A 21,889-nucleotide genomic window follows, 5' to 3' on the forward strand; every position below is an offset into this window, starting at 1 on the left:
ATATATATATATATATATATATATATATATATATGATCTGTTTGGACAGACTGTTCTTGCTGTCAACTATGCATTGATAACGAAGTACTTGGAGAATTCAAACCTTCACATATGACTCTTCTTTTTAATATCCTCATCAGTATAGGATGGACGACAGATACAAACATACCCCTAAGAGCACTGAAGCCACAACTGACTTCTTTGCTTGAGCATCATCAAATAAGAAAGAATGGGAATGTGTGAGTCGGAATTTTGAGAGACGTAGGTCTCATTTGACAAATGAGCTTAGTGTGCAAAGTGAAATTACGAGAGGAATATTTTATATCAGATAAGACGCATGTTTTCTCCATATCATACTGCAATTAAGTTAAAGAAATGTATGAGATAGAGGTGAGAAGTTGCTTGTTCTGTACCCACCCCTTGAGAATAGGAAAAGAATTAAAGATGGATATGGCTTAAATATTTTAAGCCATAACTCTCATAGTAATAAAAGGATTCTATGTGTATGAATTGCAAGTGATAAAGATATGTTTTCTTTTCCCAAAAATGTATACATAATATGATCTTGATGTTAGAGGACTTTAGCAAACAACAGAACCCTTTAACTGTATAGTTACCCATCAAATTTAAAGAATATACGTTTTCTTCTTTACACAATATACAAAGAAAATAGTATTTATGACAAACTAAATTATATTGTTTTTGACCATTTTTATTCTGTACTCTCACAAAAGGGTAATAGAATATTGTTTTTGATAACAAATATATAGATCTTGTAGGTAATATTTTATGTGAGTGATATGAGAAATTAGATTTATGGAAGTGGACGCAAATTATACTGAGCATAGTGACAACAGAAGTGAAATAGAGGTGTAAGTGGATGACGTGCAAGATGACGTAGTGCATAAGAGCACGCTTATCCACACGATCTTTACATTAACGTTGTATGATGGTAACTATTTCCAGCGTTCGACGGTTCTGTCTGCAAGACAAATTTTTGCCCACATTAGAAGTTGCATCTTTCGGCGTCGTTTTATTCAATTTGTTCTAAACTTTCTTGCTTCGTATTTAGAAATAATATCTTCATGATTTACCGTGTTGAATTGGTTCAGAATTTAGTAAACTTATATCAAATAACTGCGAAGTCTATTCTTAAGCCAAAATTGATATTTTCAGTAACTCTACACACGGGAAGTTTCTAAGAGCTGGAATTAATTTTGTAGCTCTTCTTTGTACTTATTCAAGTTCTTCAACTTTTGTCCTTTTGTCAGTTTTTACATAGGTCGGTGACCAGACCTGATCATCCAATCCATGATGTAGTTAGTTATGCATAGCATTAAAAAGAGTCTAGATTGCTTCTTGTGTTTTATAGTTGATGTTCCTCGAGATAAAACTCAGCTTTCGTTAGAATTATTGATGTTAAACTCTCTTAACTACACTTCAGGTTGTTAGACATGAAAAGTGTTGTTATAACTATGAATTAGAAGAATATCTGTCAATCCGGGACGTGGAGAGCTAATGACGTATATCAGAGTGTTCGCCAGAGCCATCATGGAGATGCGGCAGTTTACACGATAGAAATTATTTATTGTAATATAATAAAAATAAGAACTGGTTCTGGTATATATCATTGTCGTTTTATTGTAGGGCCACTCCCTGAATGGACAGCGATACGACACGCACAGTAACGTAGATTAGTTTGCGAATAAGGGAACTTTTAGGTATATTTGGTTAGCACCATCTCATTCTTATCTAGCAACTTTTGGTAGCTCTGCTAGCCTGCGTCACCAGAGTTTGCAACATACAGAATTAGCGCTTCACTTCCTTACTTCGCCTAGCAACGCCGGTAGAAGGTGACTTGTGTCTTCATCCGTACTTAAAGGTGAGAATGATTGCGTTTTATCTTTAAAAAGGACCTTTATTTCATTTTATATTTGATGTTTAACTAATTGGTTTGAGGGATGGTAAAGCATAGTCATGTTCCAAGATGTAACTGATCAGCATTCCTGCACAAATTTCTTTGATTGTCATTGATCATACATATATTAGGAAGGGAGCTACAGCAGATTTCTTTTCTATATATTCATTGAAAGTCATTTAGGCCTCTATGTAGACGCGTTTTATCAGGTGTCGTGTTGGCAATTCCCGGTGATCGAGTTCAGTCGAGTGGGTTTACAATATTCGAATATCCTCTACAAAATCAAATGGACCTGGATGTATATAATTTCTTTAAATTATCTTTCTAATTAACCGAGGGTGAGTTTTAGGTCCCCAAAGGACGAATCTAACTTAAGTTGGAAACGATCATAAAAACATGATACGATAGAGTATTTGATCACCATCTTTTTGTGTAGGGAAACCATTATTTTTGTGTAGGGAAACCATTATTTTTGTGTAGGGAAGCCATTATTTTTGTGTAGGGAAACCATTATTTTTTTATTCAAATAGTAGGAATGTAAACGTACGTGGTTCTGAGAGATGCCATACAGTGGAGCTAAAAATTATGCATGTCGGTCTGAAACTATAAGAAGTACGACGACATTCACTGGAATATTATAATATAGAAAGATTTCCTTTTTTTTAATTTTCCAAAAGAAGGAACAGAGGGGGGGCCCAGGTGAGGATATTCCACAAAGGCCCAGTCCTCTGTTCTTAACGCTACCTCGCTAATGCGGGAAATGGCGGTTAGTTTAAAAGAAAAAAAGAAGAAAGAGAATTAGGCATTCCTACTCTCTACAGACAAGTTGTGTTACATTGACAGCTTCTTTTGCCTTGACGTACGAACGGAATAAATCTATAAAATCCTAATAAGTGCCACGTAATTTTTTTTTTTTTCAGTCTGCCTTCGCGTCCAGCGGATAGTGTCCAATTAATATTCAAACATGCACGCTTAGTCTTCCTTTCTGTTCGTTACTTATTTGTAAGATTTTAACGAAAGCACTACTTAAACTGTTCACTGTTGATTGTAAGAGTTTATACCTTTAATTTCCCTCTACTTGTAAGCCCAGCCCACTTTATGAAAGCAAAAAAAAAAATGAAAATTTGATGGCGCTGCAATTGCTGCACGTAAAATCCCACATTATATATTCACTGTGCACAGTTTAAGGATTCTAATGGTGCTGATTTGGGAATTTCTAGCATCTCTTGAAGAACTGTTCACTGTTGGTATCATTTCATTATATACCGTTGCTCCATTATTTAAATTGTAGGGGGTCCATTAAGTTAGTGTGCTCTAATTTGAATATGCTTTTGAATATGTTATTTGAATCCTTAGATATTTTCTTATAGAATCTTTAACCTCATGAGCTGCTCTTTAAGTGACAATTAACTCTTGATGAGTTTGTGGAAAAGATTTCAGATTTTCCCTAGCTTTATCAGCAATATTCTTCCAAAGTTTCTCCACCTTATTTCACTATAATGTTAATCATTGTTCTCAAACCCTTTCTATAGTGGTTGATGTCACCTAAGCCTCCTCCATTTACAGCCTTATGCTACTTTTGCTTTGTGATAACTGTTGAACAATATCTCTTTCTTTTCAAACCTTCTTTTACTTTAAAACTAATGATACTAGTGTTCTAATTCTTCATATTAGATTTCATACATTTTGTAATGTTTGTATATATTTTAGCTATGATGCTGCTTTTTTCGGCTTCTTCTCTTAAAGGAATTGTTCAGATCTTTGAGTATGTGTTTAGCCTAATTCCCTATTTGTTATCCCCATTTACTAGAGTCAGACTCAAGTATTACCAGATACCAGTTGATTAATCATATTTAGTATTTTCATGTTGCTCTGCAAAGATAAGTTTTAGTAATGATGGCTTATCAACCCTCCAATTCTAATGTGCTCATCAACATGCTGATTTAGGAAATTTTCCTGTGTAAACTATAGGAACTTGTGTCTCAATGACACTCTGTCTTCTTGGGAATCTTAAGTTTTTCTAGTCTGTTTTTTGTAGCAGAATTTTCCACTATTAGAAATTGCCCATGTCTGAAAACTTTTTGTACCACACTAGGTGTTTCTTTACTGTTTTTACTGAATATTTGCTCTAGTTCACTGCAGTTCCTCTTCAGAGCAGGATCATCCTTTTAGACTTAAAAGAATCTCCTGAGTTGCTATTGGTTAGAAATCTCTTAACCCCCATTTTCTAGTGAAAAAAGTGCCTAAAATTCCTCACTAACCTCATCTCTGGTGCTTGTAGACTACTGGTTTGGCCTGGTCCCACCCACTCACCAGTAAGCATCCTCCACTTGGCAATGACTTCTCTGTCCTCTTGTTATTAAAACTACACTGCCTCAAAATTCTTTTTCTTGTAGACATGTGAGGATGTTCTACTTTTTCATTCTGGCTTGTTTTGCTCTACCAGTGATACATATCCTTTTTTTTTTTTTTATCTGATTAGGGTTTGGTGTATCATATTCTTGACTTAATTTGATTTTTACATATATTAATGTGATTACATATTCTAGGCATTACCTTTTTGGACATTGACATTTTCTCCTCACCCTCTCTTCTTTTCTCTGTTTCTTGGTTCTGTGTTGTTTATTTTTTTGAGACAGTGTATGGGCACCCTTATAGGGGGAATACATTGAGGTAGATGCATTAAAAGCAAGACTAAAGATTATGTTTTAAGGTTATCTGAAATTTATGCCAGTTAATGAAAATCAAAATCAGTTCAAATGATATATGATACCCATTAAGAATTAGTAAGCTGCTGATTGTAGAATAGAAATATTTCACTGCTAATTGAAAAGATAGGTCGAAGTGTAGAGTGGGACTAACTTGCTGGATGAGGGTCTTTTTTCCTGTTGGCACATTTTCCTCTTGTTTCTTTGTGGGGATACAATTTGTATATGATAATCAAGCACAAAATAATCAGTCATTGTACAAAATGAGAGAGCACTGTAAGCATCCAGGGCCAAGGATTTCATCACTTTGCCAGTTATCATTAGAAACAACATGAGATGCTCAACTGAGAAGTTTAAGAGTACATTGGACAACTACCCACAAAGTGTATCAGACCAACCTCTTGGGGCATAAAGGCCTGAGGGCTGCAGCTTCCAACTGAAGCCCTACAGCCTGGGCTGTAGGAGTAAAGACCCCTAAACACATGACTGAATATTCACATGGAAAGCTCTTTCTCTCAAGATTAGTTGATGAGCCACTATTAGCTCCTTTCTTACATCGATCTTGTAGGAGAATGATATTTCTACTAACAACTTTAGGAATTCATTAAATGTTGATGATTTCTCTTCTTGCCATTACATCTTTTGGGTGTAATATGCTCGAACATGGTATGGCACTCTCTTCAGAAAGTGTAAATCTTCAAAATCAGAGGATGGCATAAGATGAGAGCACAGCCTTTGGCCATGCCTCTCATTCATTTAACATTGCAAGCAGATATAAACATCGTATTCATCCATATTTTTCTGTACTTTCTTGAAAGGGTTTTTTATTGAAATTTTATTTTTATGTTAGCTGAGGTGGCATGAGCAACTGAGGCCCTAATCAAGACCATCCCATTCACACCATATATATATATATATATATATATATATATATATATATATATATATATATATATATATATATATATTTGCTTTGTCGCTGTCTCCCGCGTTTGCGAGGTAGCGCAAGGAAACAGACGAAAGAAATGGCCCAACCCACCCCCATACTCATGTATATACATACGTCCCCACACGCAAATACACATACCTACACAGCTTTCCATGGTTTACCCCAGATGCTTCACATGCCTTGATTCAATCCACTGACAGCACGTCAACCCCGGTATACCACATCGCTCCAATTCACTCTATTCCTTGCCCTCCTTTCACCCTCCTGCATGTTCAGGCCCCGATCACACAAAATCTTTTTCACTCCATCTTTCCACCTCCAATTTGGTCTCCCTCTTCTCCTCGTTCCCTCCACCTCTGACACATATATTCTCTTGGTCAATCTTTCCTCACTCATTCTCTCCATGTGCCCGAACCATTTCAAAACACCCTCTTCTGCTCTCTCAACCACGCTCTTTTTATTTCCACACATCTCTCTTACCCTTACGTTACTTACTCGATCAAACCACCTCACACCACACATTGTCCTCAAACGTCTCATTTCCAGCACATCTATCCTCCTGCGCACAACTCTATCCATAGTCCACGCCTCGCAACCATACAACATTGTTGGAACCACTATTCCTTCAAACATACCCATTTTTGCTTTCCGAGATAATGTTCTCGACTTCCACACATTCTTCAAGGCTCCCAGAATTTTCGCCCCCTCCCCCACCCTATGATCCACTTCCGCTTCCATGGTTCCATCCGCTGCCAGATCCACTCCCAGATATCTAAAACACTTCACTTCCTCCAGTTTTTCTCCATTCACACTCACCTCCCAATTGACTTGACCCTCACCCCTACTGTACCTAATAACCTTGCTCTTATTCACATTTACTCTTAACTTTCTTCTTTCACACACTTTACCAAACTCAGTCACCAGCTTCTGCAGTTTCTCACATGAATCAGCCACCAGCGCTGTATCATCAGCGAACAACAACTGACTACTTCCCAAGCTCTCTCATCCCCAACAGACTTCATACTTGCCCCCTCTTTCCAAAGCTCTTGCATTCACCTCCCTAACAACCCCATCCATAAACAAATTAAACAACCATGGAGACATCACACACCCCTGCCGCAAACCTACATTCACTGAAAACCAATCACTTTCCTCTCTTCCTACACGTACACATGCCTTACATCCTCGATAAAAACTTTTCACTGCTTCTAACAACTTGCCTCCCACACCATATATTCTTAATACCTTCCACAGAGCATCTCTATCAACTCTATCATATGCCTTCTCCAGATCCATAAATGCTACATACAAATCCATTTGCTTTTCTAAGTATTTCTCACATACATTCTTCAAAGCAAACACCTGATCCACACATCCTCTACCACTTCTGAAACCACACTGCTCTTCCCCAATCTGATGCTCTGTACATGCCTTCACCCTCTCAATCAATACCCTCCCATATAATTTACCAGGAATACTCAACAACTTATACCTCTGTAATTTGAGCACTCACTCTTATCCCCTTTGCCTTTGTACAATGGCACTATGCACGCATTCCGCCAATCCTCAGGCACCTCACCATGAGTCATACATACATTGAATAACCTTACCAACCAGTCAACGATACAGTCACCCCCTTTTTTAATAGATTCCACTGCAATACCATCCAAACCTGCTGCCTCGCCGGCTTTCATCTTCCGCAAAGCTTTTACTACCTCTTCTCTGTTTACCAAATCATTTTCCCTAACCCTCTCACTTTGCACACCACCTCGACCAAGACACCCTATATCTGCCACTCTATCATCAAACACATTCAACAAACCTTCAAAATACTCACTCCATCTCCTTCTCACATCACCACTACTTGTTATCACCTCCCCATTAGCGCCCTTCACTGAAGTTCCCATTTGCTCCCTTGTCTTACGCACTTTATTTACCTCCTTCCAGAACATCTTTTTATTCTCCCTAAAATTTAATGATACTCTCTCACCCCAACTCTCATTTGCCCTCTTTTTCACCTCTTGCACCTTTCTCTTGACCTTCTGTCTCTTTCTTTTATACATCTCCCACTCCATTGCATTTTTTCCCTGCAAAAATCGTCCAAATGCCTCTCTCTTCTCTTTCACTAATAATCTTACTTCTTCATCCCACCACTCACTACCCTTTCTAATCAACCCACCTCCCACGCTTCTCATGCCACAAGCATCTTTTGCGCACTCCATCACTGATTCCCTAAATACATCCCATTCCTCCCCCACTCCCCATACTTCCATTGTTCTCACCTTTTTCCATTCTGTACTCAGTCTCTCCTGGTACTTCCTCACACAAGTCTCCTTCCCAAGCTCACTTACTCTCACCACCCTCTTCACCCCAACATTCACTCTTCTGAAAACCCATACAAATCTTCACCTTAGCCTCCACAAAATAATGATCAGACATCCCTCCAGTTGCACCTCTCAGCACATTAACATCCAAAAGTCTCTCTTTCGCGCGCCTGTCAATTAACACATAATCCAATAACGCTCTCTGGCCATATCTCCTACTTACATACGTATACTTATGTATATCTCGCTTTTTACACCAGGTATTCCCAATCACCAGTCCTTTTTCAGCACATAAATCTACAAGCTCTTCACCATTTCCATTTACAACACTGAACACCCCATGTATACCAATTATTCCCTCAACTGCCACATTACTCACCTTTGCATTCAAATCACCCATCACTATAACCCGGTCTTGTGCATCAAAACCACTAACACATTCATTCAGCTGCTCCCAAAACACTTGCCTCTCATGATCTTTCTTCTCATGCCCAGGTGCATATGCACCAATAATCACCCATCTCTCCCCATCAACTTTCAGTTTTACCCATATTAATCGAAAATTTACTTTCTTACATTCTATCACATACTCCCACAACTCCTGTTTCAGGAGTACTGCTACTCCTTCCCTAGCTCTTGTCCTCTCACTAACCCCTGACTTTACTCCCAAGACATTCCCAAACCACTCTTCCCCTTTACCCTTGAGCTTCGTTTCACTCAGAGCCAAAACATCCAGGTTCCTTTCCTCAAACATACTACCTATCTCTCCTTTTTTCACATGTTGGTTACATCCACACACATTTAGAACCCCAATCTGAGTCTACGAGGAGGATGAGCACTCCCCGCGTGACTCCTTCTGTTTCCCATTTTTAGAAAGTTAAAATACAAGGAGGGGAGGATTTCTGACCCCCCCGCTCCCGTCCCCTCTAGTCGCCTTCTACGACACGTGAGGAACGTGTGGGAAGTATTCTTTCACCCCTATCCCCAGGGATAATATATATATATATATATATATATATATATATATATATATATATATATATATATATATATATATATATATATATATATATATACACACACACACATATATACGTACATAAACACACATACACACACATACACACACACATATATATATGCGTATGAAAAATGTAAGAAATAATTTAGAAAACTGAAACTTCTAGCTTGAAATGTATATGTATGTATATGTATGTATATGTTGAAATTTATAGGTACGTATATGTGCGTGTGTGGGCATTTATGTATATACATGTGTATGTGGGTGGGTTGGGCTATTCTTTCGTCTGTTTCCTTGCGCTACCTCACTAACACAGGAGACAGCAATTAAGTATAATAAATGTATAATGAATATCTTTTTTTATGTCACTCCCCTTACTTCAATATCTAAATTCCACAGTTCATCCCTGCAATAACATAAACATGCTGAGCATTACTACGTCGTCCATTCTAAACTCAAACTTGCACATATTCAACATTACTTGATTAGCTTTACAGAAGTTGGGATTTTGTATAGGCGCTGACGTTATTTCTCTTGTGAATGGCTTTTCAATATCCGTAGTGATCACATTTGGCCCAGTTTGGAGTACCTCTCACATTTTAGGAGTTGCATATCTTCTACCTCCTTTACAGAGAAAGTGGAATCAATTGATTTCCAGCTTGATTCTTTAGGCATCATCTCTCCCACACCATCCCTCTCTGTCTGCTGTTATGTTGCTGTCTTCCCCCTTTTCAACAGGTACTGTATTGTTTTGGCCATAACTGTATGAGCTCTCCATTTGTATCCCTGTTATTAAGGCTTCGCCCTGTAACCAGTATCTGGTTGCTGCTTTCCATGGTTTCTGTGTGGAGACTATCCACATTTTTCCCCCTTCTTACATCCTTTCTACCTTTAAAAGTCAAGCCTACAAGCACATGAGGAGCTCTGATTAATTTCTTCATTCTTTTTCTTTTCCTATATTCCTTTCACAAGATGGCCATGATGGGCTTGTTTTCCTTTGTTATATTAGTCACTGTAATCGAAAAAATATAATTATGAATGACAAAGAGAGGTATAGTGGTGAGCACAGTTGAGACAGAGAGCCATCAGTTATTTGGTGAAGTTGCTTGGGCATACAGAAAGGATAATTTAGGGGGCATCTGAGAAGGATATGGAATGATGGAGTGAAGGAGGCTTTGGAGAGTTAATACCTGCATGTTCAAGATGTTGAAATAAATGCACTGGATACAATGAATTGGAGTAGTGTGTTTTGCAAGAGATGATGTGCTGTCAGTGGACTGAATTAGGGCTTATGATGTAGTGGTTTGTAGGGCTTGTCTGTGGCTTGTAGGCCATGGTTTCAGAACATTTTGCATGACAGTTAGGGATCCCTTCATTCTTGGATCTTGAAAAACCTCTCAGTTCAAAGTTTGATGGCTTCAAAGGGTGGAACAGAGGCATTGATGCCATACATGGAAATAGAAGGAAATGCATGAAACAGTATCCAAAGATGAGGTAAAAACTCCCTTTAGAAGGTTAGAAATGGGAAGGGCCCTTGGGATAACTCGTAGAATGAAGTTGATACGGTAGCAGAATGGATGTTCAAATTATATACAAAGGTCCCATTGCCAACTTTGTTTATTCACCCACAGTTTTGAGTATACACAAAATAATGTATCCCATTTTACCAAGCATGGCACCATGTTTTGAGTATCCATAGTTTTTAAAACATCACCAAAATATTTTATCCATGTATTGGGCAAATGTTATATGGCCATGAGCTGCTTATGGTCTGTCTGACGGACCACCATTCTAGGGTCAGGCAGGAGGAGCGTCATAAATACGTAACCTTCTTTGCGCATATCTGGCTGGCTGCTTTTTGGGACATACTGCCGTCATATATTTTCCTTAAAGTATTGTCCATCAATTCTTTATATTCCTATAGAATATGCATGTTGGTTTTGAAGTATAGTATATTTATTTTTATCTTCAAGTGTTCATTGTAGGACTTTAGGAATTTATCTCTAGGGTCACTATCCCTAACCTACCATTTCCCTTAGGCCTTGTACCTTGCTAACCATGGGGTCTTCTAGAAACATAACCCTAGTGATTGGTAGGGAGCTCTGTATGTGTTGAAGTGGGTGCCTGATGAATGAACTGGAGTAATGACAATACATTTGTTTAGAATAAAAGATATTAAGGATGACAATAAAATTTTACACAAATCAGCTTATTGAACATGTCAGATAAAGTATTTAGGATAATTGTTACTTTTAAGGGTAAATAAGACAACAGAATTGAAAAGTATGGTGCTTCAGGAAAGGTGGAGGGTATGTAAACCAAATCTTCTTTATAAAGAAAGGAGCAGAAAAGATATTGGAAAAAGGAAAATATATGCAGCATTCATGAAGCAAAAAAGTCACAAATTAAAGTGAACTTGACTGCATTATGTAATGAATTTGATATCTGATGATGTTGAAGAAAATGTGCTAGATACAAAAAGTCATTCATAAAGATAAACCATGTGTGACCATGGATGGTAACATAATTGAGTTTCCCCCAAAAAAGTGTAGGAGTGAGACAGGGCTATATGATGGCATCTTAGCTTTTCAGCTTTTATCAATGGATGGGACAGTCATACGGATGAAGGAATAGGAAGAGAGGGAGCAAAGTTTTACTGGTTTGGAGAGACAATTTGGTATTGCTGTTAAAAAGTAAAGAGAAATATTGATGGCAAGTGAGTTTTATACTGTGTGTAAAAGAAGGAAGTTTTAGATAAATGTCTTTGAGAGGAAGAGTGGAGTGGTAGACTTTGTGGTCCTGAATTGATGAAATGAAATCAGTGACCTGAAGTGCAGTGTTAGGATGGGGAAATGAACTGTAGGAAGAGGCTTGGGAATTTAAGTACCTGTAAATGGCTTCAGAAATTTGTAAACGTGGCACTAAGAAAATAAAATGAAAGGAAGCTGTCCAAGGCAGAATGTGGTTCAATCCTTGGTAAGAATTATGGAGGGGAAAATGTGATTACTAATGTAAAATGAAAGCTGAGGAGAGTATGATTCTGCCAACCTAGACCTGTTGGTGAGAAGCATAGATCTGGAAAAAAGTAGAGAAAAATGGGAAACAGACCACTGAAATGAGCTATCTTTAGGCAATTTGTGGTGTCAGCAGATAGGATGGAGTAAGTAATGTTGAAGTAGACTATATAAGAGAAGAGGGTTTTCAGAGAGGGGGAAAGGGATGTAGTGTCAGAGTTGGTAAAATTAATGGCTTAGAAATTGTTTGGATCACATGGAAGGGATATTGATAGAATGCAGAAAGCAAATACAGCAGTAAGTTTAAGGAATTCAAGGGGAAGCAAAGCATCAGAAGTCTTGATAGATATTTGAATAGTTTTTTCATACATATTCGCCATTTCCCACATTAGCGAGGTAGCATTAGGAACAGAGGACTGAGCCTTAGAGGAATATCCTCACTTGGCCCCTTCTCTGTTCCTTTCTTGGAAAAGTAAAAATGGATGGGGAGGATTTCCATCCCCCCCACTCCCTCCCCTTTTAGTCACCTTCTACGACATGCAGGGAATATGTGGGAAGTATTCTTTCTCCCCTATCTCCAGGGATATAAATAGATATACTGGAACAAAATATGACACAGTTAATGAAAAACTGCTGCCAAAAGTCAAAGATTGTAATAAAATGGTTGAATCAATTCAGAATATAGAACAGAATTAGCATCTTCGTAATCGTGGGGTATTGTAGTGCCCACCATATTGGTTCAAGCATCAAAAGGGTGTGTGAACAAGGTTGCTGTGATTAGGTCGAGTTGGGTGTTGTTAGCTATCTTGTGACAAATAACCCTTCCACTGGTTTTATTTATTTTTTCAATTCATATAGATTTTATGTAGCAACATTGTATTTGACCATAGTGATCATGACATTGAAGACCACGGATAAATATGTATATCTAAATTGATCCGGGAGAGAGTAAAATTTGGAATTATTTGCAGATTGTTTGAGCAATGGCTACACGATGGGGTATTGCAGGTGCAGGGAAGATTTCAAATGACTTTGTCACAGCAATGAAAGTGCTGAAAGATGATCACCAGGTTGTGGCTGTTGGAGATCGAGCATTAGCTGATGCTCAGACCTTTGCTAAAAAGTTTGAAATAGAAAAGGCATATGGGTCATACGGGGAACTAGCAAAGAACCCTGATGTTGGTAAGATGCTTTAACTTTTTCATCTTTATTAATATATTCTTTTTACACTTTCTCCTGAATATACTAGCAATCAGCATTTGAATATAAATGATGAATTCTAAAATTAGGATATTGTAATTTGGTTCCTTATGACAATTATCTTTTTCAACAGCTGTATCCATAAGATTAGTCCCTCTATTTGCTCTACCTTTCTGAAAAAGTGATTGTTCACTGTGTATTCTGATAATCATGTTTTGTATGTTTAAGCCATTTATGATCTGTATGGATAACCCTGAAGAGGGTGAGAAAACAATCCATCTCACATATCTTAATGTCATTATTTCCAGTAAGCAGTTTTCCTTACTTGAGGTGATTCTTGTTTACAGGTTACTCCAATTTCTTTTTTACTATTTTCATTTACACAGTGTTGATTATGTAACGTTTTTCAAAGATTTGCCAAATAGCTATAGTATCTGATGAGGCTTAGTTTACTGTTGGATCAGCTATGATTTTTAGTGAATTGACTTTTAGATTTAAGAGGTATAACTGCAAAAGGGTCTTGCTAATGGCTTGGTTCAGTTAAATTCTAAATGCATTAAGTGGGCACATAAATGAAGTATTTGGAAGATATTCTATATAGCCCACTTCATATAATTTATTAGAAATTTTTACATAGTTTAAAGAGATGGATTGTTCTATCAACAGTTTGTCAACAGTGTGCATATAGATGACATGCTATTTAAGTATTCTGTATGAGAAATGTTGATTTGCTAGTTTAATGTTTTCCTTTGTGCCTTTGCTAACATACATATTATTTGGCAGAGGTTGTTTACATTGGTGTCATTCATCCATTACACCTTGGTGTGGCCAGCCTCATGATTAATGCAGGAAAGCATGTCTTGTGTGAAAAGCCACTTTGCATGAATGCCAAAGAAACAAGAGAGTTAGTAGAACTTGCTCGGAAGAAAAAAGTTTTTCTTATGGAGGTATGTCATCTTCTGTTGAATTTTTCAAGTTAGTAGAACTTGCATGCAAGAAAAAAGTTTTTCTGATGGCGGTATGTCATCTTCTGTTGAGTTTTTTTAATACATAACTAGATAATACACTAAGATAAAAAGTATATTGTTCAGTTAAACATACTAATATTAATACTTTCTTTAGTTCAGTCTTTTCTGCCGAATTTAAGCTCATTTTTTTGCTTCTATATGTTCACAATTGTGTGGCATGTGTAGCATTTTTAGGAAAAGAAGTGCAAAATAGCATAGAAGCCAAAAGTTATTATGCCTTTTTATTTTTGCCTTAGGTATTGCTGGAGAAACCTCCTATCTTATGAGAAATGAATTTTATAATGGTGAAAGAAACATTAATGCAATCAATTCATTCTTGAAGTCTTTTTCCTGAAGAAGCATTTTTCTAAAAACAAAGAAAATGAAGCATTTTCAAACCATGATTTCTTAAAAAAAGACTTGTAATTATTTGGCTTGAAATGTGACTAAGTTTTCAAGAAATTATCACTTTGAATGTTAAAATGTAAGCGACAAGGGAGGCCAAAGTGGTTAAGCATCTGATGGTTGTGAGTTGAGATGGATGTTGTAGATTTGTCTCTTATACTTAAGAAATACAGGTACTGAACCGTTTATCCGGACTCCAGAAAACCAGAAGTTCCAGAAATCTGGATCTTTTTGAGACTGGCTAATTTTGGATGTGGCAGGCTTCGTGGATCAAACAGACTCTGCTTTTGAAGGTTATTGAATTGTATCTCTTCAACACAATTTCGTTCATTCTTTTTCATTATTTATATTTTACATATATATTAGGCTGTGTTCCAGAAAACTGGAAAATCCTGAAATCCAGGTTGCCACTGTTCCCAAACTTTCCAGATAAATGGTTCAGTACCTGTACTAACTTTCAGGAATGCATCCCCATATATACTGTACAGAATTTTGACCCTTTTAGAACTAAATTAGGTAGAAGTAGTTGGTAGGAACATTTGGTGAGAGCATTAGGTAGAAGCAGTCAGTAGGACCATTAGGCAGGAGCCTCTGCAAACACTGCACTAGACTTGCCTTCTACCAGTGGCCTGTTAAGGGTGAAGCATCAAAGGCCAGGAAGCGGCACTGGAGTTCACTAGTTGAGGAGACTCTATTGCTGTGACCACCCCCTTGAGGGAGTCCCAGAATGGAACAGGCATCAGAGATGTAGATAGATAGATTTAAGAACTGAGTTCGCTAGAGTTGCCTGAACTAGGAATGCATTTTGAGTGCTTTGCAGGGTTGAGTGTAATGTTTATGCTAGAATGATACTGACTTGTTTGCAAGAATTTGGACAGACATGCAAACATTTATCTTGTTAGTAGTTTATCTGGTGCAGGCTACACTACCTGCAATAGGTGGAACTAACTTTAAAGATAAGTATATGACATGGGCACATGCAGCTAGAGAGCCTTACCTTACTTGAGTATTACTGTCATGGCTCTGAAATTTGAGGTAAGATTGAGTTTTGATATAAAACATTAACTCATTTCATATTATGCATAAAAGATATCATTGAGAAATTTGTACCAGTGGGAACTTTCAGTAGATCCATAGAAATTTAGTTATAGTGTAATTAAGGATAATTATTCATTGATACTATGTGGTTGAATACTCAGAAAATATTTCCTTATAAAGACTATCTGTAAATAGCTTCCAGAGAATGAAAACAGACAATGACCATTCCCATAGAAAGAAAATAAAAGAATCAAGATATTGTCCATAACATTGAGCTTTACCTAGTATCCACTGATATCTAAATAATTCCATCCATCTGCTGTGAAGTCTCCTAGTCAGATAGGGCTTTCTGTAAAAGCATGAACAGTCATCAAACTGAGCATATTGTGCATATAAAAATTTTGATATCTTTGGGATGATTACCTTATGCATTGATTTTATTGTGTTTGCCAAAAGTCTTTACTCAACTGCATTTGTTACACCTGTTGCTGAAAGACACCTGCATAGGAAACCAACAGGACTACCTTGGGGCCCCCTCTTCACGACATGGTTATTTTCCTAAGAAATTTCATTTTGATGACCTGTCATTATACAAGCTATTGAAACTTGTGTTTTAAGGGGAGGTTACATTCTTCACCAAAAATGTTCCCAATATGACCTGCATCACAGTCCCCTTGTGTTAGCAAAGTAGCACCAGGAAACATGTGAAGTAAGGCCACATCCATTCTCTAACTGTCATGTATAACGCACCAAAACCATTGTCCCCTATCCACATCCAGGACCCACAAACCTTTCCATGGTTTACTCCTGATTTTTCATATGCCCTGGTTTAGTCCAATGATGGCACACAACCCCTGTATACCACATCATTCCAATTCACTCCATTCTAAGCATGACTTTCACCCTCCTCCATGTTTAGGCCCTGATCGCTCAAAATCTCTTTCACTCCATCCTCCCACCTCCAATTGGGTCTCCTACTTCTCCCTGTTTCGTTCACTTCTGACACATGTATCCTCTTTGCAACTGTCTAGTAACTCTCCTAATATCGTACTTCTCTCTGAGACACAGTTGTATGATGATGTTTTTACTAATCCCTTTCTCATATCTGACTATAACCTCCACTCACGATTCTGGTTCAAAGGTGATGTCTGTGCTTAATTTAACCAACACACCTGCTGCATGCTTCAAGGACCTTGAGTTTCCAAACTTTGATGTTAAGTGGCTCAAAGTCTGTCTCCTTAATACCACACTTTCCCTCAGTTTCACCTATTGCTCTCCTAATTCGACTAATTTGATATCCTTCTTCGACTACATAAGCTCCTGCCATGAGACTGTGACTTCCTCTCACTGGAAAGGCTGAGATCCTATACCTTGGGGATTTCAACATTCACCATAGGAAATGGTTGAATTCATCCCATATGGATGGTGGAGGGACTGAAGCCCTCATGTTCTTCATTCTCAACTATTTAGACCATATTATCTCACACCCTACCCACATTCCTGTCTGCTGTGACCACTCTCCTAGTATCTGGATTTTTTTTCAACTCTTTTTCATCCTGCTGTAAATACTTAATATCACCCCCAATTGGTTCACCTGATCACACTCTTATGAATATATCAATTCTAATGGCACCTCCCCCTCCAGGAGCCCCATCTAAGCATATATAGTGGCACCTCAGCAAAGCTGACTGAAATAATTTGCATAACTTCTTTCCTGACTTTTCTTGGGTATATTACTGTCTCTTATGTGGTAATGCTTTTGTCACCACCAAATGCAAAGCAGAGGTTATTCTTGCAGGAGTGGAAGTTTGTATCCCCTCTTCCTCCAAGACGACCTCTTCATCCAATCCATGGTTCAACTTTCCTGTTCTAAGGCCATTCAGGCAAGGGATCAGGCATATTGGGCTTCAAAAAACTCTCCTTCCTCTGGCTGCATTTAGCTTTTATCACTACCTGTATTTGCTGTTAGCATATTATCTGTAAGGCTAAGCATTCCTTTATTCAAAGGAAGTGCAATAACTTCTCTTCGTCATCCACTGATAGGTCTTTCTGGTCTTTAGCTAAGGGCATCTCTGACTTCTGTCACTGTACCATTCCTTCACTTTTCCATGCTGACAGTACTATAGCTGTCTCTCCCATAGACAAAGCTACTCTCTTTGGTTCCCATTTCTCCTCTAACTCCATTTTGGATGACTAACATTCCTTCACTCCCTGATGCTCCTCATACTAATCCTGTGCCACTTCCAGTAATCTTTTTCTGACTGTCCAAAAAGTGCTTCTTTCTCTAGACACAAACAAAGATGATGGTCCTGATGGCAGGACAGATGTATTAAAAGTGAAAGAGTGTGCCTCTGAATTGCACCTGTGTTTGCTTGTCTGTTCCATATCTGCTTTAAAACCAAAAGTTTTCCTTCTCTTTGGAAACGTATACTGATACATCCCATCCCTAAGAAGAGTGACCATTCTGACCCCTCTGCCTGTCATCATATCGCTTTGACATCTAACATTTCCAAAGTCTCTGAATCCCTCCTCAACTCCCATATCCATAAACACCTCGAAAATCACAGTCTTCTCTCAGATTACCATTAAGGCTTCCATAAAGTGAGATCCACTGGGGATATTCTTTCCTATCTTACTATTTTGGGGAGTCATATGTAGTTGCCATTGACATTTCTAAGGCTTTTGACAGGGAATAGCACTGGGGTCTCATCTTTAAGCTCCCTCTTTTGGCTTCCCTCCCTCATTTTGCTCCTTCATTTCTAGCTTCCTGTCTGGCCAATCTATCTTTATGGTTGTTTATGGATCAGCCTCCTCCCTTTTCTCCATCAACAGCAGTGTCCCTCAAGGTTCTATCCTGTCCCTTACACTTTTTCCCCTTTTTTCAATGATTCTCTCTCCTCCACAGATAATCAATGCACTCATACACTGATGACTCAACACTGCATTCATCCACATCCTTCAATTCTGCTCCCTATTCTCTCACTCGATCTGCCTCTCATCTTGACACAGCTTGCTTAATAAACTCAGACAGGATACCTCAGTGGGGGTAGACAAAATCTTGTAAAGTTTAATGCCTCCAAGACACAATTTCTACCCATCTTTCTATCAAAAACTTCCCACATCTCTTGTCTCTTCTTTGATGGTTCTCTAATTCCATCTCTTGACTCAGTGAACATACTTGGTATTACTGTAACTCCACTCTTTCTTGGAAGCCCTACATTATAGGCATAGCTAAGTTTGCCTCTAAGAAACAGGGTGTCCTGTTTAGATGTTGAAGCTTGTTTTCTTTTGAACAGTTGCTCCGTTTATACAAGAGATTGATTCGTCATTGTATGGATGCTGCACTCACATTTGCGGTGGTTGTATCTCTGTATGCTTACTTGACATAGTTGAGTCAAAAGTGATTTGCCTTATAACTGTCCCAGGCCAACTTCCAAACTTGACCCCTTGCCCTTAACTGCAATGTTGGTTCACTTTGCCTTTTCTATAGGTATTACTTAGATTTTTGCTCCTGAGACCTGGCTGCTTGTGTGCCCCAACCACTAGCTAAACCACATAATACATAGGCAAGCTGCCATATCACATGATTATTGTGTGGCCAACAGCAGCTCAAGGATGGGCTGTTTTGATACCTGCTTTTTTCCCTACATGTTGAAGCTCTGGAACTCTCTAACATCTCATGTTTTACCAATGATATGACCCAGCACATTTCAAAAGGCGTCTTTCACTTCCTCCAAAATTCATAAATACTTTCTTTTGTCTTTCCTTTTTTTTGCGTCATATTTCTCTCTATATTTCAATCAATGTCTGTTCTTGATGTGGACTTTTGTCCATGACTGGGGCCTTCAACATAAAAAAGAAATCTTTAGGCCTGTTTGCTGTTTTTTGCCTTGGAAGCATCAAGAACAGGTGAATGAGTGAGGAAAAGCTCTCTCTTCACCTCTTCCTCTTTTACTACATGTGGAAAGGGAAAATTTTGAAGGGGTGGATTTACAGTCCCTCAGTCTTGTTCCTCAGGAGATTTGAGGATAGTGTTACTTCTTTCCTTACCCCAGGGCTGATTTGTATGTGATATATGTAGATATTTTCAGTGTGAATCACTTGGTAGATAATTTTATTGTACTTGCACAACATTTTTGCATGTCTCTGCTTCTAATAGGGTAGAATTTGTTGATTAGATAGGTGATGAAATGTTGAGGGTTAGATGCATGTTAGAATCCACTATGAGGGTAGAATATGGGCTGATCCACAGAAATGACAAAACACGGGAAGATTAAGTGCATTACCACCATGAATCTAAACTTTGGGAACTCTTGAACGATTATGAGAGGAATCTGAAATGTGTGGGTATTAGTATTTTGGATATTTTGGACTTTGAATACTTGGAGTGAAGGTCTTCTATCTATATTTTGAAATGTAGTGTTATTATTGATTTTGCTGCAGTTGTTCATATGAAGCTATTTATTCCTAATTTAGATGTCATATTCAGGAATTTATTGCTATAAGGATCTCGAATGGGGAGACTTCAACTTCCCATCATGTCAGGTATCCATAGCTGGTCAAGAAGGGATTGATGTAGATTGTAAAGATAGCCCTGTATACCTGTGATATGGATTTTTTTCCAGATGTAGACCCTTGCTCTCTGCTAAACCCATTATGTTGTCTTTTTTTTGATATGCTTAAATATGGAAAATACTTGCTCTTAAGGTGCCATCTGTAAAGCTAATAAGATAACTCATGTGTAAAACATTTTAAACCTACATTATTAAACAGGCTGTTTGGTCAAGGTTCTTCCCAGTCTACAAAGAAATGATGGAACGAATCAAGTCAGGGGAGATTGGAGATGTGGTGCAAGTATTTTGTAGCTTTGGAGCCAATTTGGAACACGTAGATCGTTCTGTGTAAGTAAAGAGTTCAAGTGCATTTACCCAGAACACATTTTGACTGAATGAATTTAAAGATTGTTTCATGACTGCTTTTAGGGTTGTTTTTGCTTTTCGGAGTTACATTTACTTAATATTATCAAAAATAGTATTATCACTAAGAGAATAGACTTGTAAGGACATTAATCTGAACCCCTGAGAGAGCCTTGTATTGCTTACAATTTTTTTTTTTTTTTTAGCAATAGCATTGTCTGTTGTAGTTGGTTGTGATGTGGTTAAAGGCCTTTGCTCCTAGGGGCCAGTGAAGCACATAATTTTGAACTGAGGAAAAAAAATTAAGTGAAAACTGTGGATAAAATTTAGATATTAAGGACAAGAAAGTATAACAAACTTCGTGGGTAGACCGAGGGAAGATTAATGGAGAGTTATCAGATACATGTTTTGTATTTGATTATTTAATCCAGATTTTGAGATTCATTTCATCACCATAGGAAATTCAGAGGAATGTGAGTTAAACTAAAGCTGCAGTTTGAGAGTGAAAATTAAATCTTAGTGGAAATGAGCCTTTTCAGAGGAGCATGTATGTGGTATAACTAGATTGAATGAAGAACAAAATGAAAGGGTATATGAGAGGTCAGTTGAGCCAGAGGAATATGTAGGCATATGTTAGGGAGGTAAATGCAAGAGTTTTGGAAAGAGGGGCAAGTATGAAGTCTGTTGGGGATGAGAGAGCTTGGGAAGTGAGTCAGTTGTTGTTCGCTGATGATACAGCGCTGGTGGCGGATTCATGTGAGAAACTGCAGAAGCTGGTGACGGAGTTTGGTAAAGTGTGTGGAAGAAGAAAGTTAAGAGTAAATGTGAATAAGAGCAAGGTTATTAGGTACAGTAGGGTTGAGGGTCAAGTCAATTGGGAGGTGAGTTTGAATGGTGAAAAACTGGAGGAAGTGAAGTGTTTTAGATATCTGGGAGTGGATCTGTCAGCGGATGGAACCATGGAAGCGGAAGTGGATCATAGGGTGGGGGAGGGGGCAAAAATTTTGGGAGCCTTGAAAAATGTGTGGAAGTCGAGAACATTATCCCGGAAAGCAAAAATGGGTATGTTTGAAGGAATAGTAGTTCCAACAATGTTGTATGGTTGCGAGGCGTGGGCTATGGATAGAGTTGTGCGCAGGAGGTTGGATGTGCTGGAAATGAGATGTTTGAGGACAATGTGTGGTGTGAGGTGGTTTGATCGAGTAAGTAACGTAAGGGTAAGAGAGATGTGTGGAAATAAAAAGAGCGTGGTTGAGAGAGCAGAAGAGGGTGTTTTGAAATGGTTTGGGCACATGGAGAGAATGAGTGAGGAAAGATTGACCAAGAGGATATATGTGTCGGAGGTGGAGGGAACGAGGAGAAGAGGGAGACCAAATTGGAGGTGGAAAG

General features: G+C 38.2%; 1 protein-coding gene across 2 annotated transcripts in view; it reads left to right on the top strand.

Annotated features, from left to right (window-relative positions):
- The first annotated feature begins 1,746 nt into the window (after positions 1-1,746).
- Positions 1,747-21,889, top strand: part of LOC139751195 (trans-1,2-dihydrobenzene-1,2-diol dehydrogenase-like) — a 52,166-nt gene continuing 32,023 nt past the window's right edge. Inside the window, exons 1-4 of one of the 2 annotated variants that reach the window (XM_071666364.1) lie at positions 1,747-1,882; positions 12,906-13,116; positions 13,918-14,081; positions 20,358-20,485. In XM_071666364.1, coding sequence (XP_071522465.1) covers positions 12,918-13,116; positions 13,918-14,081; positions 20,358-20,485 — 491 coding nt within the window. In that variant the 5' untranslated portion in view covers positions 1,747-1,882; positions 12,906-12,917. Of the gene's footprint in view, positions 1,883-2,130; positions 2,257-12,905; positions 13,117-13,917; positions 14,082-20,357; positions 20,486-21,889 lie in introns of those variants that run through there. The other variant, XM_071666373.1, reaches the window with a different exon arrangement.

Source organism: Panulirus ornatus, chromosome 1, assembly GCF_036320965.1.
Source record: "Panulirus ornatus isolate Po-2019 chromosome 1, ASM3632096v1, whole genome shotgun sequence".
NCBI lineage: Eukaryota > Metazoa > Arthropoda > Malacostraca > Decapoda > Palinuridae > Panulirus > Panulirus ornatus.